Source organism: Neodiprion virginianus, chromosome 4, assembly GCF_021901495.1.
Source record: "Neodiprion virginianus isolate iyNeoVirg1 chromosome 4, iyNeoVirg1.1, whole genome shotgun sequence".
NCBI classification, from domain to species: Eukaryota; Metazoa; Arthropoda; class Insecta; order Hymenoptera; family Diprionidae; genus Neodiprion; species Neodiprion virginianus.
Genome location: NC_060880.1, coordinates 22,424,977 through 22,443,374, shown reverse-complemented (window position 1 = coordinate 22,443,374; position 18,398 = coordinate 22,424,977). Strand labels below are relative to the sequence as shown.

At 35.2% G+C, this 18,398-nt stretch overlaps 1 protein-coding gene across 10 annotated transcripts in view; it reads right to left on the bottom strand.

Moving 5' to 3' along the window:
• LOC124302626 (histone-lysine N-methyltransferase 2C-like) overlaps positions 1-18,398 on the bottom strand; it is a 75,047-nt gene that overhangs the window by 26,644 nt on the left and 30,005 nt on the right. For 7 of the 10 annotated variants that reach the window (XR_006907747.1, XM_046758955.1, XM_046758959.1 and 4 more), the window contains 11 exons: positions 14,785-14,920; positions 14,478-14,581; positions 13,197-13,872; positions 12,900-13,079; positions 11,440-11,652; positions 11,061-11,345; positions 10,039-10,581; positions 8,112-8,431; positions 4,756-4,908; positions 2,127-2,475; positions 447-634 (listed from right to left, as the gene is read on the bottom strand). Coding sequence is in view for 9 of the 10 variants with exons in the window: in XM_046758955.1 (XP_046614911.1) it covers positions 447-634; positions 2,127-2,475; positions 4,756-4,908; positions 8,112-8,431; positions 10,039-10,581; positions 11,061-11,345; positions 11,440-11,652; positions 12,900-13,079; positions 13,197-13,872; positions 14,478-14,581; positions 14,785-14,920 (3,147 nt within the window). In the remaining variant the exon portion in view is untranslated. The remainder of the gene's footprint in view (positions 1-446; positions 635-2,126; positions 2,476-4,755; positions 4,909-8,111; positions 8,432-10,038; positions 10,582-11,060; positions 11,346-11,439; positions 11,653-12,899; positions 13,080-13,196; positions 13,873-14,477; positions 14,582-14,784; positions 14,921-18,398) is intronic. The other 3 variants (XM_046758958.1, XM_046758960.1, XM_046758961.1) reach the window with 3 other exon arrangements.

Here is an 18,398-nt window from a genome sequence, read left to right as displayed (position 1 = left end):
AGGAGATCGTTCATTCAGAAGATTGTTTTCATGAAATTGATAAAATACTATTATTCAATAGTGCATCTATAGAACATGCAGGTATTGATGTATTATCAGTGAACAACATATACCTGTGTATTGTAAACTTCATGTATTGAAATACGAGTGATATGCTGTCAAGATATGAAGAGCATTGGAATTGAATTGTTGCAATATCTGGTTGAATCGTTCAATTTTTGAAACCTGTGGAACGTGCGCAAAAGTAACCCATTCTCGAACAGTAAGTTACTTTGAAAAATTCAATAACCTGCCTAGATATGCCTGTCAAAGAAGTTGGCGTATACACTGCTACTTAATCGAGTCTTCATCGATATGCACATTTATATACAAAACAATGCATATTTTTGAAAAAATCTAATATACTCATATACTACTATATGAGTAGATAAGAATGAAATACGTACTTTCTTCATTTTGCGTAACTTTTGAACTTCCGTTTCATAGTATTTCAGTTGCTGCAATAGAATTTGGTTTTGATGATTGAACCAGTGCTCATACTGTAACTGAATTTGACGATCTTGTTCAGTCACTATGTTCTCTGGTGGTGCTGGTGGTGTTGGAAGTTGTGGAATATTAAATGTAGCTATCCTTGCTGAAATGCAGTCAATAATATAAATCACTGATTCTGTTTAGAAACCAGGAATCAAGAGACAGAGAATTCAACTTGACCATGATTGCCTGTGAAACATGTTCCCTATTTTCTTATTACAGATAGTAGTAGTGATTATCTCCGTGACTTGGCACTTGAATGATCAATTAGGTATCGGAATGAGATCAAGGTTTAGAGATGAGGTGAATGTCTAAAGTATGGAGGGTAGAAAGAAAACAAACTTGGCATATGAGATTAAGGGAAAATTGTAACAGTTAAACCGAAAAATCGAAATCTAATATCTCTGAGCTGGAAACTTGAAGTGATATTGAGAAAGAAGGAAATTTAAGGATGGTTTTATTTAAGAGCTGTACAATATAATGGGGTTACCACAAAATTGGGAATGGTGATCATCTGCTGCTAAGTAAAACCAAATAGAATTTTTATGAGAAAAAGCAAATTTGTTTTCCCTCTCTCTACCCTTCATGGTTTGGAAAAACAATACTTCGACACATTTCCCCAAAACGGTGAAAACTGTGTTAACTGTACTCCTGATTAGAGATTGGATCTTGATTTTAATAGTTGAGATTCTCGTTTCCTTCTTCCTGATAGCATTAAAAAAAACAAAATGGCACAAAGCATCTGCACACATGCCCTAGAATATTAAATTATGGAAAGACATATGTCTTAATGTGGTCCAAAAGAAACCCAACTCTCCATTTTTTAAAAAGTAACCTACTGAAATTTCTCATCCTGAATGAAAATTCTCAGTTTGTGGATAAATATTTCAAGTTCAGAATTAGGTAGTCATTTATATCTAATATGTTCCAACTTTCCAAAAATTTAATACGTATTATATTCAGTGAATGATCTCAACTGAAAGGCTATTTGTTATCATAGAATTGAAAATTCTAACTGCTTGAATTGTATAGAAGTAATAAATCCCCAAATTTGAGCATGTTTGATTTCCACAATGCAATCAGAAACACGTAACTCTCAGTTTATCCTCAAAATCACGTGGATAATACTATCCTACCACAACAACGTAATCTAATAATTACTTTTTCAAATTGAAGCTTCGAAAATGTTATAATTCTTGTTTCTCTGTTTCTTTTCAGGAAAAATGAAAGTCAAAGTAAAATTCGTCAAACCCAGTAACTTTTTCAGTAAAAAATTAGAAACAACAGTTAAATTGAAAAACTGTAGAAACCTGAAACAACATTTACGTTCATCTAATAAACTACGTTTACTAATTGTAAAATTCACTGCTGTGGAACTTGAACTTCGCCTATTCTTTCCCGAAGAATGTGGCGGTTGTAGCAACGTTAAAAATAATTTTGTCACCACATTGAAATTGGTTTGAAGATTTACATTCTCTGAGATCAAAAGTACACGTTGTCTAGGCCAGAGCAATTTTACAAAAAGTTGCAACATTGAATTATCTGCTTGAGATTTTATGGGACTATTGTAATGTAATATCATGTTTTACACTAACGTTCAGGCGGAGTTTGTGTAGCAATCGGTTGTCTGGGTGTTTGTCCAACTAGTTTCGTAGTATCAGAAATTCCTTGTGGCCACACTGCTCCAGGAGTTGAAGGAGGTCTTGGAGCACACGGAGGTCTAACAATAGGTACTCCTCCACTGGAGATGAAATTTTGAGGTGGAGAAGAAAGAGGAGTAGAGCCCAGCACATCAGCTCTGAGTCTTTCGAATTCACTATCACTTAGTAAAGCACCACTCGGTGTTGAGATGTCCGTTTGCTGCTGCTGCTGTTGTTTTTCTTGTTCACGTTTTTCTTGTTCCAGTAATTCCTCCAGCAGCAACGGTTGCTCCTGTGAACACGACTACTGACAGTTAAGGTCACTTCCAAATACATATTTAACATACATACAGGGAGTGTTTGGTCAAACAGGCAATCAGTGGCCATCCTAGAGCTGTAGAGCAAGACACAGATTCAACTTAACTGGTTTCAGTAAACTTTTCGTTGAATATTTTGTAAGCTTAGTCAAACATAATCTCAATTGATACACAATCAATGAGTCAAACCTTCAGCTATTCACCTTATGAATATGATTTATAAATTGAACTTACTTGGGGGGGGGGGGCCTAATCGATTTCGACATTGACGTATACATTTCCAAATGTTCAAGTCCACGTATCTTAAACGCGAAAAGGGGTTTAACAGTCCCATTCTATAAGCAATTCTGAATAAAAACACTCCAATACATTTTTCTTAGATGCAGAAATAAATAAATGGCATGCTCTATATGAATTTACTACTGCGATTTCGTAGAATCCATGCCATTTCTTTAGTTTTCAAAAGATAGAAGTTCGGATACAAAAACACCTATTCGAGGTTCGTTGATTAACTTGAATTAATTATGTTTCTGAGAACTAAAACTAGACAAACTAGAGGACCCTGTAATAATTTTTAGTTACTATCATGTGTTCCACACTACGTTTGATTTTGTTTACCTTCAAAATATAAACTGTACTAATCGCATAAAATAAGCATTGAATATATGAAATAAAATAAAAACGAAGGTATAGAAAGAACAACGATTATACTTTCAAGTAAATATAGGCACTACTATATGAGTACCGAAATAGCCAATGGAATATCGAAGACATTGATGTCAAGAAGCATTTTGAACAGGTGTTTGCAAAAGTAAATATTGTAATTAAATAGTTTGTTTGAAATTATAGGAAGCATTCTTTCTTAAAACATAAACATTGGTGCAAATTTATACAGACTCTATCAAGTTCTTGATAATGATGTATCACACACATACACTACAGCAGTCAAAGTACACCAATCATAATATAACCAAAAGCGTCGTGAGGCCCAGGTTTAGAAAATGAAAGTTCAGTTGGTTAAGTAAAATTTGGTGATAAGAACTTATTCTTAACGTTTAAACTGCCGGAAAGTTTAAATATAGTCTCTGCCTGTGATTGGAACTTCACATATGTTATATGTAAGATACAGATACAACATTTTGAGAATATATAAGGGGAATAAAGCTCTTAAAATCCCGGCAGTTTAAAGGTTGACAGGGAAAAGAAGTTAAAAATTACAAATAGCAAAGTCAAGTGATGAACGTTTCTACAAAACTTGACGATACTTTTACAGAATTTTGTACGCATAAACAATTCTATTTATTGATCCAGATACCTAAGCATTTGAACAGCAAATTACATGTTTCTACGGGAGTATGAAAGTTCAAACAATTTTTACACATGAACATTTGATGAATAATTGAGATGTGTCTATACTGAGGCGATTTGGTTGTGCGTCACAGTTGTTCGACATGTCGAATGACTAAGTATGCTAAGTGCGGGTATAAAGTCCTGTAACGCGAACATGCTGAATGAATTATGTCACAAGTTTCCATTCAGTGTCGGTTTTCATTGAAGGGATGGTTGTTTGACCCTCGGTATAGACAGTAAGTTATGCGATATGTTTGTTGCTTATACCGTTTTCCGAAGCAACTCAATATTTGTCTTCGGCTTTCGTACGTGCTCTCCTATGACTCACATGGCAAATTTATGCTTGGCATAAAAAGACCGACTTTGCCTCCTTGATGCGCAATATACCACTACATCATTTTTTAATACTAAGAGGTAAAGTACAGAAAACCAAAATAGAGAATTATCAGAAGTCTATCGATTTTATGATTTGACTTGCTATATTTTCATTCATTCTAATAATTTTATATTTTAGTTTTTAATACTTTAACCCTTAAAGGGCCGGACTAGCTCTTTTAGGAGTCAGCAGATAATGTGGAAACTCCACCAAACGTGTTGACTATTCATATACATAAATCATACTGCTAAAAAATGTCGAATTTCAAGGGAAAAATACCAGTCCTCTAAAAATTAATCTGCTTACATTTTTATTTTCCTATATTTCGACTTTCTATATTTTGAAATTCTACGAAATAAATTTTTGTGCCTGAAAATTCGATAATGTGACCCGTTAATTTTCTAATTGTTCCACATTTTAATCTCAATCCGCTCCTTTTCTTTTCATAAATTGAAATAACAATGCACTTTGCTATTGACAATCGGTTAATTTATGAGATACGTGAACTGAGTGCAAATAATTTTCTTCAAGGCTTGCTCACCTGCAGAAGCAAGGGTCTCCGGTGAGGATGCGGTGGTATGCCGGGTACACCAGTGTGGACCACGGAGGGTAGCGATGGACCTGCTACTGGTCCAGGGTGCCCTACATGGACCGTGGGGCGCACCAAGCCCCGCCCACCCGGGCACAGCCCCATCTAGACATGCACCAACACCAATGCATTGCAAACACCCAGGCCAAAACACCATATTACCAGCCAGTACTCTTATATACAAGTAAATATATATGAAATAAGTTACTCAGCTACCTTTGATAGTTTACAAAATCAAGTTAGACATTTTCACATAAATAGATTTAAAACACACGACAAAAGTTATTGGATATATGATCTTCCATAGTGTACTTTGATAGACGATGATACTTGATTCGCGTAAGACTGGCTTTGTCAAGTAACCTGGTTTATGAAGGTCGACCACGTATTTAGTTTCTTTAATCATCATGGGATACAAAAGTGAAGTAATATTTTATTTTACGTGTTCTAAAATTGATTGCTTCAAAGAAGTAAAATTGTAATGTCGTAATTTTTTGTTAAGTTTTATCCTTTACTTTGCTTTCCTCGCACTAACGTGAGTTAAACCATTTCAAACGCTAAATACAAGTCTGAAACAAACTCACAGAATTATACATTCAAATCAGATTTGTACTTGTTATGTAATATCAATCAAAACGGTGATGTTTGATTTCCTAACATCACAGACAAACAGTGACATCAATAAGATTTATCCTCTTTAAAACAATTAAAAATATAGATATGCCTACAGTGAGCAGTTGGTGCTCAGAGCAATGAATTTCGTTGATTATGAGAAACTTTGTTTTGAATTTGTCATCAATGTTATATATGTTTTAACTATGCTGTACGCAATTATTAGATTTGTCATATTATAGCTAAATAGCTTTAAAATATTGTGTCGACATCGATATATATGTGCATGACTGTCGTGCAAGTAGTTATAATCATCCTTCAACTGTCAGGTGGGAGAGAGGTAAGAATAAATTGTGAAAGGTAATTGTGAGAAAATTTGGGAAGGACTAAAAAAGAATGAGAGGAAGAAAGTGATCAATGTAAGAAGTGGTTCATAATTCGCAGAGCTGACACTATGTTTTGATCACGAAAGATGATGATCATGAACATCTGATGATGATTCACGCGTTTAGTAAGTTAATCCATGTGATTGATAATTTCCCTTACATATATAATTGTTAATTCTAATTGTTATAGAATATTCTTCATTTACTCAGTTTACTTAATACAGGTAGATTAGTGATTGCTGTCATGCTGTCGGTTAACGATCACTAATCATTTTTTAAATACCACTTCCAAGCTCTTGTTCATTACTTCACTTTTTAACTATTTGCTAAGGGCATCAAACTATTTAGAATGACTTCAAAGACAGGATTCCTCTCATGTTCCAAATGAGCTGGTAAATGTACTAATCTGGAGCGACGCAAACAGACTTATATTTAATATAGACTAATATTTCAGCATAACACAAAATTAAGGATAATCTAAAATAATAGTCACAATCAAAACTATACTATAAACAACATAAGTATGAAACACACTAACTTCATAGAGGTCTGGACTGTCCTTTTAAACTTCAAGTTGGACATTTGAAGATCACATCAAAAGTGCAAAAAACCAAGCTTCAAAAGCCCTTGGATTTATCATGGCCTCTTCGAAGCATTTTGGAAACATATCTACACCAGGATGTTTCGTTTGAAAACGATACTAATTTTTTGCTCCCACCCAAAAAAAACTTGTAAATAGCAGAGAAGAAATTTTCGCGGAGGGATATCTTTTGAATCCATTGCTAAAAGGTTAAACGAAGATATTCGAGGTTTTCCCATTCAAATAACATGGGAGTAATTTTTTAAAAATTGTTTTTGTTGTTACCAGTTAGCCGTATTTATGGTACAAACATTTTGTAGGGATTTAAAGCTTCAGCGGTGTAGGTATTTGAATTTTTGTCGCAAAGTAAATAGTCTAGTCGCTATAAACTGTGGGCAATTTTAAACTAACGATAAAATAGTCAAATATGATAGACTCAGGTTAAGAGTCGAATGTATTCAGGTGGGAAAGTGCAGAAAAGATTCTGAAGGTTCACAAAGACTAAAACCAACCAGTCTATGACAATGTATAATTACGAATACTCAGCTATCAGTAATTTGATTAACATTCCTAATATGGCTTCATATAGAGAAAGTCGAGACTAGCTTTCCTTAAACAAAGTATTCAATAACCCAATCGACTATTCTCTTGTCCTCTTATCCTTTGGCCTTTACGTTTCTTTAGCTTTCTTCAGGGAAAATCATAATATTTTGGAGACTCGTCAACCTGGGTTGGAAAAGTGTCTTGGCAAACAAAAGCCATACGTGTTTTGATTTATGTAGCACCTCAATCTCATCTTTCAGAAAAAAAAGGCATCGGAACTCGTACTGATTTATAGTCAACTAACCTCATCAAAACTAAATCCTTGGAAATTATATGCAACATAAACTTGTGGCTAACGTTTTTATTTCCTACCGTAGTAGCTAACTGATCGTAAGATTTTTTAATGATTGAAGAAAAAATGTATACAAATTTTGAAAGTATCACACGCAAGCGTATCTTGACCGGAACTACAAAAACTTCAAATTTACTGATTTGGTTACTTTTTGACATGGATATACAAAATTTCGCCGAAGATACCGTTTCTACGTAAACCAAAGAAGAATAACTTATTAAGTTTTCCATAGCTATTTCAGGTATATCATATTGTAAATAACATTGTGATATCTCGATTATTAAGTTGAAATAAAAAATATTGGTATTTTTGGGTTAGTAACCAATGTGGTAAAGCATTTCGAATATTTTCTTAGTTGTATTGAACAATGTTTCAATGCTTTTCAATACTAGATATTAACAGAATTTGATTCTAAGGCCTTCCAATTCATACTGTCAAAGAAGATTATTCACAGTTACTGAATGTAATTGTCAGTGCAGTATTTAGGAATATGAAAACTTGATGATTGAAAAAATTTTTGGATGAAACCTTTGAGTGTTGTTAACATTAAATTAATATTCACCAAAAACAAAACATGCTAATTTACAGTACTCATAAAATTTCCAGGAAAATTGATTATAGTCAAGGCAAAAAACTTTGGGACATTCATGTAACTTATATTACACCATGAAAAAATTTACCTAAGACAACATAGTTTTGATCAAACGTTCAAAGCACTTTTTGCGATCTTTAAAAAGTAATAACCAGACTCGAAAAAATCAACACAAAATGAAAACACTGAATCTGAAAGCAATGCGTATAATCCTAGAAAAGATAAACATCTAATGCCACACACCTGTATAGGTCCTGGATATGGCGGAGGAAGTCCGGGATATGGTGGAGGTGGCGGTGGTGGCAGAGGCGTCCGTGGACCCATCATATGGCTAACAGGTACCACACGACCTGGTGTAGCAGGAACACCACCTACTCTCATTCCTAACCTCTGCTGCTGCTGTTGCTGTTGTTGTGGATGCTGTGGTTGTTGTGGCTGCTGATGCTGTGTTTGTTGTTGCTGCTGCTGTGGTTGCTGCTGTTGTTGCTGCTGCTGCTGTTGGGGCTGCGTCTGTTGTTGCTGTTGCTGTTGTTGTTGTTGATGCTGCTGCTGTTGCTGTATTGCTGACCGAAAGCATTCTCATTAGTATTTATGTACATGAAAAAGATGGGTCTTTTAACCGGTGAGTGCACATTATGGTTCTTAACAATGCCAGCCATGTTTTAGACTTCATAATTGGTACAAAAGGACACTGTAAGAAATTAATTGTTATTCAAGAATTACTTTTCAGATTTGCTTATATTCAGAAACAAGTGTGGGAGCAAATCAAAATATGATTTCAAAATGGTTTGTATGAGTCTGTTGGCAGTATCGTATATTGTTCTTACGTTGTTTATTTTCCCTTTAATATGAAGTGTTACTAACGGATTTACTGCGGACAATGCATTACTGGCTTACCCAGCAGCCCTCTTTGACAGTTTCAATCTGTATTACATCATGTAACAACGAACCAAATACATTACATATTGTAACATCTAACCAAATTCCGAATCGTTACAACTATGTGTGGAGTCCAAACTGTGTTAATAGCACATATAAATGCAAAGTTTGACAGAAATGTCAAATTCAACAGGCATTGCTTCTGTAGGATAGAAATTTTTTCACAAGTCAATTCTTTCCGTTGTAAAATTAAGTCTGTGAAGTAGTCCCCACAGTTGAAATTTTTACATATACATGTATCCACCTACGAGTGATTTTTGCCCCCAAACTCGAAGAATTTTGACTAATTTACTATTTGGGATTACGATTCAACTATTTTTTCTGTCATGTTATTGTGGGTTACATAGTGCTCAGTATCTGTCATCGATCTTATACACATGGAGGTAGCATCCCAGTCGCGGAAGTGAGCATTGGGATGCTACCTCCATGTCTACAAGCTCGATCGTGCCTGTAGAGTGCACAAAATCAGTATATCCTCAGAATTTGATTACACTCTTCTTAAGCAGAAGCTATGTGTATGATGTCAATGTGTGCAGTTGTGTGTTAGACAATCCAATGCTATTTTACTAACAGTTTATTCTAACTTGAACTTCATTTGTGGGTAAGTACCAATGTTTCGCCCACAATAATTTTATTCAAGTCAACATTTCTACCTAATAGATGCTCCAAACATTGTGAAAACCAGTCAGGTGTGTACGTGTATATGTGAATACCCTCATCATGGGGACCCCTTGACCAGCTTGAAGATTATTATTAACCTTTGGAAGGCCAACGTTTTTCCCTTGAAATTCGATATTTTTCAGAGGTATGAATTATGTATATAAATAGTAAAAACGTCCAGTGGAGTTTCCAAGTTATCTGCTGACTCCTAATAGAATCAGGCTGGCCCTCTAAGGATCAAAAAAACTCTATCATGGATGAATATCTGTTGAACCTATCATTGTAAGTGGGACATAAAAAAGGATTATTTAAAGTTTTGCTGTGACATAGGTCAAGATAGATACGTTTAGTAATATGATCATTGTCACTTGAGATCATGGTCGGAATTATGGTGTTAAAGTGAATTTTTGGAACTCCATTCACGTTCATATTTTCCAGTTCTTGTTTACACTAGTTACCTTTATCATTTCTATCAAACTTGTTTGCCTACTTCCAGCTACATCAGAGTTACAACACATCGCAAAATATAATTTACATAGTGATAACATACAGTTTACATTAGTAGACTTACTTTGTATGTGAGATTGAGGTAATCGCTGTGAATGACCTGGAAAATTAGATGGATAGCTGACTGTTACAGTGTTAGTCGAAGTAACAACGCCGATTGCTCCATCAGGGGATATGAGCCTTGTTCCAGCAGGCATTGGTCTTCCTATAGCTGCTGCTTGCTGAACTTGTTGATGCATTTGTTGCTGCACAACCGCAGCTTGTGGATTTGTTCCTTGTTGTGTCGGTGCAGGTTGTTGTTGATGAGTGCTTTGAGATGTCGCAACTAATGTTTGCGCCTGTGGTCGCATATTTGTTGTTGTATCTGACAGATCCTGTGCTGAGCTACTACTGGTCGCTTCTCTAATTTCTGGATGAGTAGCTGGAGTGGGGCCCACGTCTTCGCGCTTTATTTCTGTTTTCGTTACTTTTTTTTGTTTATCTTCTTTAGTCTCTACTTCTACTTGCTCTAAGTCGAGATCAAATATGTTTGTTTTTTCACCTCCAGTCATATTGTCTAATTCGGGATCTGCATATTCCAGTATATTAAAATCAGCTCCCATTTCGGCTAAAAGAAACACACATACAAAACTCATGTAAGTTAATTATTTTCGGCAGAAGAGTATTTTGAAATAAATTTTGATATGTCATATTTGTGGCCTATTTGTTTAGTTGATAAAAGCTAACGAGTTATGAAAATTGAAATTTTCATATTGCTTGATACATATATTTTAAGCGGGGACTCGGGTGAAATTTCGAGAATACCGAGTTTTTCGTTTTTGAAATGACTAAATAAGTTGTGATCAAAAATTCCTTCCAACAAGATTCAGATTAAATTACTATATGTTCTGAAAAAAAAAAAATATCAATCTTCTGCAATGAAAGTGTATGCGCAAGAAATCCGAAAATTCGGTGTTATCAAAATTTCACCGGCGTCTCCCCTTAAACTGAGAAAAAATTCATTCATCAATGATGCTGACATATTGAATGCACTGGCATGAATGCATCTTTCACTCATCCAGAAATAACCAGAAGATTTATTTTTACCTAGAAGTTCGTCATCATCGTCAGCTAAATCTCCCAATATTGCACTAACACCTTCCACTTCTACCATTGGAGCACTCTCCTGTTCAAGTTTTTCAAGCTCTGCTGTCACATTATCTGGGATTTCTGAAGCTTCAGTAGTTGGAGCACTTGCTTCTGTTACCGAGGCTGACAAAAGTGGTGGTCTCACTATTCCTTGTGCACCCATCATTCTAATACCTTGGTTTATATTATCAAGTCCAGGCCGCACTGATCGTTGAACTAAGCTTTGTGGAGCTTGCGTGGGTTCTGTGATATCAAAATTATTTCTATTATTGATGTATTTTCTTTAATAGATATTCCAAACAGTCTGTGTGTATTGATTCGATTTAACATTGCTTACCTGGAAATCTCTGTTGTTGCAAAATGTCAAACTGCTCCGCAAGAGGGTTTCGCGGGCCAGGTAATCGTTGTTGCAATACTTGGCCACTCTGAAAATGTTGTGGCGGTATGCCAGCAGGCACTGGTGGCCGTTGCAGTAGCGTTCTCTTGCGAGAGTCGACGCCTTGCAATCTAGCTTCAATATTTGCTCCTGTCGGTAGCCTCACATTCAGCCCTGTACACCGAATGAGATTTTTCTTTAAAAAATCAACCAAAAAGGTCATGTTCTATCAAGAACTCAGACTTTTCTTCTTAAGGATTTAATGGTTCCAAATGAATTTCAACATTACAAGTACTATTTCTGAAGTCACCACGGGATGGTGTTTTGTTTATCAATCATGGACAAATGTGTTATAACTCATAGATGAACATGAGGTTATTTATATGTATACATAACAAGTACCTACTGAACTACATTTTTGAAAGTAATTCAGATTGTTATAATTAAAAAGTTTACCAATCTTTGTACATCTCTCTTCTCAGTTCTTAGATTGTCTTCTGTGTCTTATAATTAACCCAGACTACTTTGACATTTTCAAAAATGCTCTTGCAATTTAAAAAATATCTTAGGTGTATAAAATAAATAATCGTCATTGCAGATTTAATACACAAATCAATATTGTTACATGAAGGACACACTTCACTCCAATACCGCGAACTATTAAGCGCAGGAAACCGCAAAAGATGCTCGAGATCCAGAAAAAGTAGGCGGCATAGAAGGATTCAGCAGACATTGATGTCACTTATTGTCTGGCCTATGAATCGCACAATGAAGGTTACTGAAAATATTGCCGTTGTTCACTGTCACCCAACACAAATTTGTAAGTTACCATATGGCTTTAGTAAAACTAGTCCTAAATATCAATCAATTTCTGACTCTAAAGGTAGATAATTATTTGATTTCTATTACTTTCGAACATTTCTGTAAAAACAATTACACAAAGAGGTCAAGTACAAAAGTTTTGAAATGACATCCAGAAACTTTAGAAACCTCAGCTTATATTCTAAAAAATACACTACATCGACATAAAATCAGGTGTAAGTATTTAGCAAGGCTTTTTGTGTAGCACTAGATTTTTTTGTTGCAACAAATCATTTCATAACAATGAAGATGGTTCTGGCTTAGCTAGCTTATAACCCGAACTTCAACTATTTTTCGTGGAGCATAAGATTGTGTAACCCTCAAACCAATTTTGATTTGAAACCGTATTTCGCAGAAAAATTAATTTTCATTGAGCAAAACCATGTGAATGTATCTTTAATATTCATAGATGTTCTGATTCACATTGAAATTGTAACAGCAATAGCATTTGTCACTAGTATTTTGAAACAGTATCTGATGTACCAGACTCTTTCCGCTGTGATTCATTTCCTTCTATCTATATAGAATATTGATAAATATTGATTATTTAATGTCCTTACCAATGGGATTACGTATGATGACATTTGGCTGGATAGGCATTCGTGGTCTGACAATACCGGGAGGAAGAGGATGCCTGAAAGTACCTTCTCCAGTATTTCCCGAAGCTTGTGAATGTTGAGGACCTTGAGGATGAGTTCCGTCAAATTGCGGCTGAGGATTTTCACTTACACCTTGTCCATCTAAACAGAGATTTATGAAGATGTTGAAATGCAAGTACTTACCAAGGACTATTTACTGACATTGAACATTAATGCAGGTAAGCTATAATTGAGAAATCAGTCTTGAACAAGAATTACCTTGATTCCACGAAGTGGCGAGAGGTTCCAATTTTTTATTAAATTGTTGCCGTTGGAGCAAGTCGCGTAATTGACGATTAACTTCTGGTTGCTGATTGAAGACCTCGGGTGATTGAGGTTCCTGTCTCGATTCTCCCCTGGGTGGGGTATAACTGGGAGCTGGAGACGGAGTGGGTGCTTGGCTGCTATAAGGATCAGGAGTTCGAGATGGGGCATAAACATGTGGTGAGGAACGAGGTGTGGGAGCGTTAAACACAGGACGAGGTGTACCAGGTGGTTGAGGAAAAGAATCGTTCCGAGGTGAGGTTGCATACGAAGTTGTGGTGGGAAATTGTGGTCTCGATGTTTGAGGAGTTTGATTGTACGATTCTGAAGGTTCAAAGCGTTGGAAATGATCCTGTGATTGCGAAGCTGCAGGAGATTGTGGAAAATCATGGGGAGATTGAGGTTGCGGTGAAAATGGAGAAGGAGGCTGTGCAAAAGTACTAGGCATGCCAGGCCGCACAACAGAGCTGACCGGACGGGTGACTGGAGTAGAGTGTTGATTTGGTAGGCGTGTAATACCTTGGAGCGGACTCTGGGGAGCTACACCCTTTGTAATTTTCATCGGAGGGGTTGAAAACGTTGCACGAGATCCAGGAGATGACGACGCTATTGGACCCATATGATTTCCATCCTTTGCATGAAAATTTCATATAAAATAATCGTTTCACGAAACGTAACAACAGTTGTCATGAGATATGGTAACTTGGCTTGTACAGTACGAGGTATATACTTTTAGCCCAGCAGTCAACGTAAACCTCCTATACAAGCCGATGATATTATAAACTTATATAGGTATAACTAATCTACAACTGTTGACTTGCTTTGCGTTCAATGATAAAAGGTACCCACATATAATATATAAATAGCTTAAAGCCACGTACTGAGTTGAGCATTTTTGCACGCACAAACGGTTTGTCCACACGAAGATTAGTGCGTATGAACTTTTTGCGTTCTAGAAATTTTCTGTTTGTTTGCGTAAAATTATGCTTAGATCATTTGTGATAACCGCAGTGAGCCAGTAAATATCAAGCTGTCGTCAAAGACGCATCCTAACTGAGCGCTGTTCCGTACGAAAATCCTTCAATGGACTGATGAGTGATAGATCGTGTTCGCGCATGCTGACCATCTGCGAGTACGCACAAACACGCCGTACTCACTGGAGCATTCGAGCGCAAAAATGCTCAAGTCAGTACGGAGTTATACGGAATTTAATTCGTGGAATTTAGTTGCAATTACCTGAGCTGTGGAGACTTGTAATTGGGTTGTTAATCCTGGGGTGTTTTCGGTGCTCATTTGAGGTGTGCCATCTTCATTAATCTGTCTGTGTACCCTTGCCATGGCTGCAATGAAATGATGAAACAAATATTAAGTTTTATATAAGCACACTATAATAAAAAGGAAAAAAATCAGGAGCTGTACAATTTACCTGAGCACTAGCTAAAAATATAATTTTTTACGTCATCGTCTTATTCTTATACATTTTTCATAGAATGACAACAATCATTGTTTGCCAAATAATCAAATTTTTAAACATTGTGTTTACCATGTACGCGCTGCTCGTGAATAACTTGCTGCTGTATTTGTGCTTGCTGTTGGCGCATTGCTTGCAGATGTTTCCATTGACGCTCTTGCTCTGCCTCCCGACTAGACCGATCTCTGTTTGAAAGTCTATCTTGTTCCTGTTGAAAAAAAGTCATTAGCATCTCTGCTTTATGCCATATGATCATTAACCAGCATCTGTTTGTTCGCAAGAAAAGGAAGACTCAACACTATATTTGTATGGTGGTATGTGAAATCCTTCAACTTATTAAGATAAGATTGATGAACTAAAATATTTTGGCAATGTAATGGTATGCAAGTAGGCTGTAATGATCATATAGCAAATCCTAAAATCAAGTAACTTCAATTATAAACGAATGCGAGCTTTAAATACATCCAGATAAAAGAAAATTGCAAATTTTAAGTTTTCCCGAAATGAGAATATGTTAATAAATCACTATATTGTGAATATACCGGAGACAACAACCAGCCACCATTTAAAAATAATTTTACACAAGACACAATTTACATTCAACTCTTCGTAAATCATGAAAAAAGAAATCAATGGATTAAACTATCTACTATATTTTTATTTATGCTACGACAATGTACGTGTAAAGATTTTTTTTATAGTACTTTATGACTGATGCTTATTTGATTTTGTCACATTGTTATGTAACTGCAAAAGTATCGTCCAGTATGTAATAACTATAGCTTGGAGGAGGAATACATCAAAGCTTTATATGCAGCGATATGGACATATCTATGCAGCAATATGAGGCTGAGCAGAGTAGAATTTCCATTTTGAAATTGCACTCTGTCTAACTCCATAAATGTACCAGCATTTGATATGACTGGTTTGTTCGCAAACTGATTAATTTTTTTACCTAGTTTACAGGATAATAAATGAATGGAATGAGAAGGCATTTTCAACAGCATTATTACTCTGCTTACGTATATGCTCGATTGTTAATTTAAAAAAAAAATATATAAGTTCAATTTTTACACTATAATTGTCGCCAACGCATAAAAGAATTTGTTCAAGTGATGTGTTAATTAGACACTGTATACAATTACGTATACGAAAGCATTGTACTAACAAATAGTCACAATAAATATAAAAAAAATGTCCACATCAACATCAACATTCAACAGTAACCAAAAACTAATCCGAATATGAGCAGTGTTTGTAATGCCTGCCGACTTATAAGAATACGATGCAAAGCCAAGGATAACCACAGAATTCTTTGAAAAAGCAGAAGTAGTTAGTTTTCAGGAAGTGGAAATATTCGTGGAACAGGTGATTGTTTTGATCCAGACAGATTTATAGAGTTTATAAAAGAAGTTGTGTTCATGTAACCTGAAAAAAATCTGTACCAAACTTCTTCAACATGCCTTTATAGAAGAACTTGGTCAAGCTGTTTTCAATGAAATTGAAGGAAGAAAAAAGCTTAATAAATGACGGGACAATAGAATGAGGTTTCAAAGGCAATATTGAGCTACCTCAGAACTACCCAGCAATAATAATAGTTCATCTGTGGATAACTACATCAAGTAAGAGGAAAAAATATGGAATAAATATATTGAGTCCATCATTTACTTATTATAATTTTCACTACAATTTGAATATCCACCAAGTTTTCAAATTCTAGAACTCAATGGTCATGAGAATTAACTGGATTAATTCTAAAACTGTAGGCAACTCGAGTATTGCATTTTTGTTTTATCCTTGTTCTGACGAAAAAATACAACCCTAAGCACGTTACACGAAAAAATATCTTTTCAAATTCGAAAAAATCACCTAAACGACATATCACGAAAAAAAGATTTCCTATGCAACAAATGTAAACGATCGTTTCAATATTACCACCTAAGGAACTGACTACATTAATGTTTTGTAGTCCTGAAATTTCCGCTTTTCTTCAACACAGTGAGATTAAATTTTTTTTTTTTTTTTGAAAAATTGATCATAAATTCTCTAAACAGTGAGCCTTATACAGGACAAGTTTTCTCCGGGTTCGAATTATAATATTCTTATTGACTGTTATAGATAGAGAATTAGCCCTTCCTTCATTCTGGTCTGGAGAAAACATGCCTAGTATATTATTATTCAAAACCTGGTGGTGGGTCCGGTTTTATACTGTGGTACATCACAGGCAATTCTAATTTCAGTTACAGATAGTAAATTCATACCTAATAAAACTGCGTTGTCTAGGATAGAATATCTCAAGAATAAAATGATCATACCAAATAATAAAAAAAATGAAAGAAACAATTAATTCAGACAGGATCATGATAAGAGTATGTTCCGTGAGTAATAAGTTCTGTGTATATATATGGTAGTGTTATTATAACAGCCTCATGCCACTGCTGCGTTCTTCACGAAAAAGTGATATAGCTACACTAATTTAAAAATATTTGACTCTGTAAGATATTGTCACATGATTCGATATGAATGCGCCAATCAGTGAATGGTCTGAGATCCCTGTGCAAAATACAACTTTTCATATAGTCAACTGCCTGTGAAGACGATGTAATGTACAGGACTCGATACTTGCGGGATAATATAGAATATCAACAATAGCAATAGCACCAACAAAGAAATAAGCAAATGAATGACAGTCACATTTCCGAATAATGTTCAAATTTCGGGTGGTTTGCTGATAAGACTTAGTGGCTTTCGTTCAGATATTATGACCTACATGACTATCATTTATTTATTTGTTTTTTATTTTTATTTTTTACTGCCAGTTACTATCACGTTTTCTTTTTTCCCTTTATCTACCCTGATCAATTTATGACAGACAGTTTATGGAATGTGTGAAGCGATAGTTATTCAGAAATTAATAATTTAAGGAATTCAGGTTACCAAAAATTCTGTAACTGGTTTGTTACTATTAGTAAATGCAGAAGTGCGTTCAGAATCGATACTCAATGACACTCAAGCGTCATCATTATCTGAGGTAGTGCTCTATAGTGAATAAAGAGATACATATGCCTGGAAATAATATCGATAAAATACAGTATATCAGATATACTGAGAGTGATTATACTCTCGTGTACGCGGGAAAAAAAGGGTGAACATACTCTGTATCACATTGCATCATGTATACTTGCATCGCAGATATATGATACAATGGGTCATTGTAAGTAGTATTGAACTGAACGAACAAGTGCGGTTTGCAGGAAATGATTGAAGGAAGAAGTTCATTCTCTGATTGGTGCACTTTTACCAATGTTCATATATAAAAACTACAGTGTATTATATTTCTTTAAGCTACCTTACTTGTAGTTAAAAAACCTTATGCAAGGTCAAATTCGAAGTGATGCTTAAAAATGAGAGTAGGTATATTAAAAAATTTGGTGGTATTTTCAAATATCATAATCATTCCATATCAATGCATGATTATAAAATATCTATAGAGAGAACGGACACTATGCATACAAAAATGAAATGAAAACGAGGAGAATTTGATAGCCATAATCAAAAGTATCGTTCTAAAGCCTTTGCACTGGCTACAAATGGTAAAACTGAAATGAAATTTGCAAAAGAATAAGACAAATTTTTTTTTTTTTTTAATGTGAAAATGGAAGAAAGAAAAATCACTAGACTTCGAT